The sequence below is a fragment of the Typha angustifolia genome, chromosome 6 (genome assembly GCF_048772165.1).
Source record: "Typha angustifolia cultivar Huaian chromosome 6, ASM4877216v1, whole genome shotgun sequence".
NCBI lineage: Eukaryota > Viridiplantae > Streptophyta > Magnoliopsida > Poales > Typhaceae > Typha > Typha angustifolia.
In genome coordinates, this window is record NC_133244.1 from 7,761,568 (window position 1) to 7,769,194 (window position 7,627).

The 7,627-nt window shown below is 38.5% G+C and overlaps 1 protein-coding gene across 4 annotated transcripts; it reads left to right on the forward strand.

Annotated features, from left to right (window-relative positions):
• Positions 1–818: 818 nt before the first annotated feature.
• LOC140761240 (interactor of constitutive active ROPs 3-like) lies at positions 819–4,635 on the forward strand. Of its 4 annotated transcripts, none has more exons than XM_073098500.1 (4): positions 819–945; positions 1,504–1,568; positions 2,380–2,557; positions 3,006–4,635. In XM_073098500.1, the coding sequence occupies exons 2-4, from the start codon at positions 1,549–1,551 to the stop codon at positions 4,503–4,505; spliced, it is 1,698 nt and encodes a 565-aa protein (XP_072954601.1). In that variant the 5' UTR covers positions 819–945; positions 1,504–1,548; the 3' UTR covers positions 4,506–4,635. The 4 variants fall into 4 exon arrangements, with proteins under 4 accessions (XP_072954601.1, XP_072954600.1, XP_072954602.1 ...); XM_073098499.1 differs by lacking the exon at positions 819–945 and adding an exon at positions 1,158–1,404; XM_073098501.1 differs by lacking the exons at positions 819–945; positions 1,504–1,568 and adding an exon at positions 1,632–1,831.
• Positions 4,636–7,627: the final 2,992 nt, after the last annotated feature.

Here is a 7,627-nt window from a genome sequence, read left to right on the forward strand (position 1 = left end):
TCAAGAGTATTAAGGTTTTTTTTAATATCTATATAGTAATTACCTATTTAAGAAATTGACGACGGAGTATTTTAAGGCATTAAAAGCAAAATGTATGAGTTAATGATAAATATTTATACGATCGAGTCTAAACGATAATAATAGCAAAACAGATATGTACTTCAAAAGGTTTCAAAACAATTCTTATATTTATGATTAAAATGAGACTGTTAATTTTTTTGTCAAATTTAATTGAGTATTATTAGCTGTATTGTTTTAAAAACCTATATATCTTATCTAAAAAATATGATAATTGTATTTTAGTTATTTTGATATTGTTTAAATAAGTTTAATTAAAAAATTAACAGTGTTATTTTAATCATAAGTTCATGAACTCAAAACATATAAGAGAAAAACAATTTTATGTATAAGATGGCAATATATTACCGAGAGACTAACCAAGCTGATTAGCCTTCTATGCTTAATCCTTATTCTCTTTTTATAGCTTCCTAATTTGCTTAACATTGTTGGGCAAGATGTATCTGGTCTGTTTTTCCACCGCCACGAATAGCTGGTTTTTGTGGGGGGTCTTACGAGCCCTTCTATTTCCTTTTTAAATTTTTAAAAAAGAAGAGGTCCAGTGTTTGTGTAAATTCCTCAGAAAGAAATTACTACTGTACTTGGTTTCGATTCCCCTTTTCTGAGAGATTCTGAATGGTTCAATATTTCAAGATGGCGCTTGTCACGATTCGGCCAACTTGGCGTCTGCTGGAATTTGTTCATCTTGCCGTTTCTGTTTGCTACTCACTCACTACTACATTTATATCTGAGCACTCACTGACGATATGACTGTCCAAGTTCCAGTAAAAGTATTCGCTTTCTCTCTCTCTTATTTGCTTCAGCAATGAAGAGAGAAGAACAATAAAGAAGACCCAAAAGCCCGAAAGGAAGGGGTTTAGAGAGAAGGTGAGTCCCTCTTCAGCTCTTTGTTCCACTTCTAGAGGTTTTAGAGAGAGAGAGAGATCCTTTCTTTTTTCGCAGGCTTTGGTCGAAATCTCTATTCCAAAAGGTTAGTATAAAGTAGAATAAGTACTCTAGAGATCTACTCCACTTTTGTTCCATGGTGTTTGAGTAGAGGAAAAGAGAAGTAAGAGGGCGGGTTGCTTCCATAGTACATTTCTCCCGGTCTAAGCTTGGTGGTTGTAGTGCTCTGTTAGCTTCTTGTAAGGGACCAGGGCATGAGTAGTAGCATAACAATGGTGCCCATTTCTCTTCACGTTCTACTCTCTCTCTCTCTCTCTCTCTCTCTCTCTCTCTTCTCCTTGATAGTTCTTAAGCTATTATAATTTAAACTACCATTTATTGGAAGGAGACTAGGAGAGGAAACGACGCTCGAATTAATTAGTTTGGTCATGTGAAGATACAGTAACCCATCCTCCCCTACTCTGTCTCCTCCTCCTCTCTCTCTCTCTATACATCAATCATAGAGCTGACCCAATTGCTTGTTTTTGTTCTCTTCTGCAGAAGGATAGGCTGGCTGGAGACCGGAGGAATATATAAAAATTAAATATGCAGAAACCCAATTCAAGGTACCATCTTTACTCGAGTATTCTAATAATTCCTGTATCAAGTCTATGTACTATGTAGCAGTACATTATGTTCAGTTGCAATCTGAGAGAGACCTATTAAATTACATGGAATTGGTGGGGAAAAAATGGCTGTCAATGTTCTCCTCTTCTTCCAAAACCTCAACATGTGATCGTGAATGGTTGTGGGCTTCGTTGGTTTGTTTGATCTTGAGCTTGGGAAGGGCCCACCAATGAGGAAGCCGAACAATTTTATAAACATCTGAGTGAGATTTTCTGCATAAAGCCATCGACTTTGTCTGCAGTCTGATCCCTTTCTTGTTCTTTCTTTTTGCCTGCTTGCTGGAAATTTGTGTCCCCCTTGTTACCATGGCACTCTCTTCTTTGTTTCTTCAATCATTTGCTTGATTACAATGTATCAATTCATCAGTTAATAATGAGTGTTTGCTAAATTCTGTTTTTGCTGAACACCTCGAAAGCTCTCCACTTTTACCGTGCATGAATGTTGTCAGCTTTTTTTCTTTCAACAACTAAATGGTTAGCAATGGTAAGAGAAGGCTTTAATTTCTATTATGCATTTTGCCTTTTTGGTTTATGTTAAGTTTCTCTAATGGTCCATGGAATTTGATTCTGCATGATCTGTACTTTTATAAAGCATAAGTGACACACTGCATTTTTTTCTGAATCGTCTTCTAACATATCCCTGAGGATAGACCTTATAAGTAAAGATTTTCTGCAATCATCTTCACAAAGTTTGCACTTTGCATGGATGATCTATGCTAGTTACTAACCCTTTGCTCATCTTTTGTCATAGGAGTGGTTCTGTGGAAGTTACTCAAAGGACATCTTCAGTTGTGCCTAGATCAAATGGTCCATCCAATGTAATTGAATCTGAGTCTAATTCTCTTTCCTGTAAAGCATCAACAAGATCTCCTAAACATAGAAGTACCAAGGTCATTGAGCGCCGGTCACCTGTAAGTTCGGAGCGAGAGGTACTAAATATCTACATTGAATTCGTCCAACTTCTACGAGAAGCTTCAAGCTTTATGATCCGAATTTGCATTACATTCTTCTTGCTGTCAAGGATTCTTTGATAAACAATATCAACTACCCATAAAACATGAAAATTCTGCAATATCCACTCATATCTAGTGCATGAAGTAGATCAGAAGCATGCTTCAATTTCTACTATATCCGTTAGTAAAAAAGTCCTTAAAAGCAGTTCGGATATTTATTATTCTATTATAAAGCAGCTGGATTATTATTGTAAAACTAGTAAAAGGTTGTAAATTCTCTAAAATTGAATTATGAATAAGGCATTATGCTTAGAAATATTATAGCATGTTCTTCTCTATCAATTTGTTTTACCTATTTATACATGTTTTGGGAGTTCAAACTTGCTCTCAAGCTTGAGTATTTAATTTGGGCTTCCAATCCCAGAAGAAGCGCCCAAGCAAAGTGACTGAGTTGGAAAACCAGCTCTTACAGCTCCAAGATGATTTGAAGAAGGCAAAGGATCAGATGATTTCATCAGAGTTGTCAAAGAAGCGAGCCAAGCAGGAAACTGAAGAGGCAAGGAAGCAGCTCTTAGTCATGTCCGCAACGCTCAAAGACTCTGAAAGTCAGCTTGCGGAATTCTCTGCAGTTGAAGAGGCTAGACTCTTAGAGCTCCGTAAAATTTCTCAGGAAAGGGATCGTGCATGGGAGTCTGAGCTTGAAGCAATGCAGAAACAACATTCTATCGACTCGGCTGCTCTAGCCTCTTCCATGAATGAGGTACACAGATTGAAGCTGCAGCTAGATATGTCCGTTAGATCACAGGCTTCACAAGCCAAGCAATTGGAAGCTGAACATTTGGAGCTCGAGGAATTGAAGCAAGATATGGCGGAGGCTGTATCAACCATTGAGGATCTAAAATTACGACTCAATCGTAGTGAGAAGGCAGAAGCTGAGGTAAAAGCAATGTTCAATGAGGCCAAACAACAACTTGAGATCAGTAGGGCCACCATAGATACTCTCCTCACTGATGGGTCCAAACTCATGGATTCTTTTAGCTTAGTTGTTTCAGAGTTAGAGGAGTCAAGAGTTCGAGTTCATTTGCTGGAAGAAACGGTGAAAGACTTGCAGAAAGACCAGTCTGCCGATCGTTGTCAAGTTGCTACGGATAGTCCACCAAAAGATTATTGCAATTCTCTGGAGTTAGAAGAATTGAGATCAGCATTAGAAGAAGCAGTAGTCAAATACCAAGAAGAACAGATTGTAAGCATAATGCAAACCCAGCGCACTTACGAAGTTATGGACCAAATGAAGACTGACAGCACTCTAAGAGAAGAAAAATTGAAAACAGAACTAGAAAGTTTTAAATCAGAGGTTATCACGCTGAAGGCAAATTTATTCGACAAGGATGCGGAACTCCGAAGCATATCAGAGGAGGCGCAAATGAACGAAATGGAGTCCAAGTTGAAGGATAAGGAGATGGCACTGCAAAGTATTTTAGATGAAAATGCTGGACTTAAACTTGAGATGGAAAACTTGGAAATGGAGAAAGTCAAAGCTTGTGAAGCCGCAATAGCAGAAGCGAAAGTAGCAAGGTCTGCAGAGCAGGAGGCATTGATGGGACTCAAGCTTGCCACTGCGGAGGCTAATGAGAGCAACAAAAGAGCCACCGCCGCAACTGAGAAGTTAGAGGCAGCAGAAGCAGTGAAGACAGAGATGGAAAGAGAACTGAAGAGATTGAGAGTCCAAGCTGAGCAGTGGAGGAAGGCAGCCGATGTTGCAATGGCCATGCTTACGGTTGGCAGTAACGGGAGGCTAGTGGAAAGGACTGATTCCTTAGGGAAGTTGATGAGCTTGCCCTTCCCTGATGAATTGGATGATGAATCTTTAAGCAAGAAGAACAGCAATGTGCTGAGGAGAATCAGTGGAATGTGGAAAAAATAACCATTGATGAGCATGTAGCTCTGTTGATTTACTGAGAACGATCTTTTCTTACTGTTGGCTTTTATGTAAGCAGTTCTGTTTAATTTTTCTGTTAAATTCATGCAGAGATAAGTGCATTAGGCTTATAATAATGAAAATTAAATCAACTTAAAAGCTAAATGCTCTACATCTTCTTTTTTTTAAATTTTTATTTCTGAGCTATAAACAACAAACTAAACAAATCCAATCAAACTAAGAAGCAAGAACCAAATTTTCCCCAGATACAAACCAGAAAATTACTGTAATGAGATTCTACTCCTAGATATATCAAGAGATAAAATTATCATTTTACGCATACTACTTGTCTAACCAGTTAATTTAATCCCAAAATTAAAAGGGCGATTATATTATATATTTCTTAAAATTAGTAGATCATGAAAAAATAAATTAAGAGACTAAATTGCACTTAAAAAGTGAAAGGGCGATCGGTGCTTCCAATCATAATAACCGGTAATTTCGATTAATTTTATATAATATTATATCTTTATCTGTTAAAAGAGGAGAGATAAATTAGAGATGAGTATTAAATCATTTGTCATTTCCAATAGAAGAATAACTTGGTATTCTGAGTCTAAAATAAACTTAAAAATTAGATTATAGATTTCAGCTTGTGGGCCAAATTTTTGCAGCCTTTGGGCCTCCAGGCTTTGCATTAACTGGCTTTCCTTGGGTACAATTACTTTTCCATGGGCTTTCAATAGAAAAGCAAAAGGTTTAGTTTCTAGAAAAAAGAAAAAGAAAAATGCCTTTAAAGCTGACCTCCCAAAACTATGGACCGTTGGATCTTATACCGATCAACACAAGCCAAATGTAAAATTATTCAACTACTGTTATTCAGGTTATATATCCTTCATTGACTTTTTTCTACATCTATGGGTGCATATGCTTATAGTATATAAAGGATTGTCTCTATATTAATATCGAAGATAACATATATTGAAGAATAAATGAACGCCAATGCTAGTTAAGAATGACGATATCACGACGGGAAGATAAGAAAGAAGGTGCATTTTGCTCTTTATTAAGCAATCCTCAAACGACATATGATACAATACATTAAAGATTTCAATGGTATAAAGATTTTTTTAAAAAAATGAGCTTTTAGTCGCACGCATGTTCTAAAGAATACGATGGCGTGACTGACTTTAGGGAGCAAATTCTCAATTGAACAGGAACAAAAAAAAAAAAAAAACAAAAATCCAAGAAGTAGGCATACATAAATAAAAAAAAAGAAAAAGATAATAAAATCTAATTCAATTGGAAGTTTATGGACGGATAATTATTTTTATTTTCAAGTAGAATGTACCAATTTGGTTCCATCAGAGTGTTTTTTGTTATTAATATTTTTTTTAAAGAAAGTTTGTACACTGAACGTATCATTCATTTTAATATAAGATTACAATTTGATACAAAGGATGATAATGGAAAATAAGACAAGAGCCCTAGAAGTAAGCTTCACACTTAGCTGTAGTACAAACTGAACAACAGTTAACACAGGTATCATAATAAAAATTCAAATACAAAAAAAAAAAAAACCCGAGGAGATAGAGCAAAACTCTAATAACAAGCATCTCGCCTGGCTAACTAGCAACACTACAGGCAGAACGACATGAGTCTTAAGAAGCTAAGCACCCAACTAAGGAGTAAGCTTTGATGGGATACAAGCACGCCAATGACAAATTTTGATGAATTTAACGAAACACTTGAAGATCCCATTTAGTAAGACCTGTGAATCCAAGAAAACAAAGAGCAAAGTATCTACTGTCTATTACATCCCATTGCATCCACACATATTTAATTCAAAAGAAAATGTAGATGACCCAAAATATAAAGTAACAGGGTAGATGCTAGCTTTGACGGTGATGAAAGTTAGGCGAGGCGAGTTCGAACGTAGCAACGGAGGTCGAGGTGGGACAAGGCAAGGTGAGGCTCGATAATGGACGTTGAGGCGAGGCAAGGCAATGGCGCGACGTCGGAGGCCAAGGAGACACAGGGCGAGGCGCTAGCGTGGTGATGGAGGTCGTGACGAGACATGGTGAGGCATAGCAACGGAGGCCGAGGCGAGGCGAGTGGCAGCGACAAAGATAGTAGGGAACGAATGGGTAGAGAGCAGGGCTAGCTAGATTTGCAGTCTTCAGCTCCTATTGTGGTGACTCAGATAGCAGCGACAACCGGCAACAGCGTGGATGAGGGATAGCAATAAACGAACAGGAAAAGAGAAAGGGGAAAGAATGGAAGGAGGAAAAAAGAGGGGGAAGAAGGGAGAGAGGGAGGAGAGAACCCACTAGGGGGAGAGGAAAACCTTGGCTAGATAGAGGGGAGAGAGGAGGCAAGCCGTCAGAGGCGACGAGAAGAAATGTCGGAGGCGGGGGAAGGCCCTTTTAGTGAGAGGAGAAAAAACCAAACCCTAGCAGAATGCTCGGGCCGGTGGAAAGGCGATTGTTTTATGTTATTAAGGCACACGCTAGCTTATCGTATGTATGTATGTATGTATATGGAAATAGTATCTGATCAGAAACGTCGGATAAGTAAATCCCAAATTTGAGGATATGCGACTATTATATAGTGAATTGCTATAATCCAGGGTGTTGTAGTATAGCTGTGTGTATTCTTATGTATAAGGTGGTCGTATGTTCGAACCCACCAATACACGGAAAGTAAAGTAAGAAAAAGAAAGAAAAGGAAAATACTTCTCTATAGAGTTAAAAGAAAAGATTGTGCTTGCCCTGCCTAACTTAATGAGTTAATGTCTAGCTACCGCTTTCCACGCTCACATGAATGAGCGTACGCTTGCCTTTTCATAGGCCTATCTATTAAATGGGCGGTTATCTTATCCACAGGCTGTTATTATAGTTTGGAAGAGAGAGAGAGAGAGGGAGAGGAGATAGAGAGGGTCATAAAAATGGAAAGCGACGTCTCCTCTCCGTTGTCACGCGAAGCGGGGCGACGCCTCTTCTTCTTCTTCTTGGCGGTGGGCCCGCCTCCGGTAACCTTACCTCCCAAGGTGGGTCCCCAGGTGAAGGAGATGGAGATACGGAGAGGCAGAGGTCTCTGTGGGCGAGGATGCTCTTGTGGCTCCACCC

Excerpts from the sequence above, each read along its gene's own strand:
- LOC140761240 (XM_073098500.1), top strand. The coding sequence starts at position 1,549 with ATGCAGAAACCCAATTCAAG. Across the intron at positions 1,569-2,379 it reads ATGCAGAAACCCAATTCAAG|GAGTGGTTCTGTGGAAGTTA; the intron begins GTACCATCTTTA and ends CTTTTGTCATAG. Across the intron at positions 2,558-3,005 it reads CTGTAAGTTCGGAGCGAGAG|AAGAAGCGCCCAAGCAAAGT; the intron begins GTACTAAATATC and ends TTCCAATCCCAG.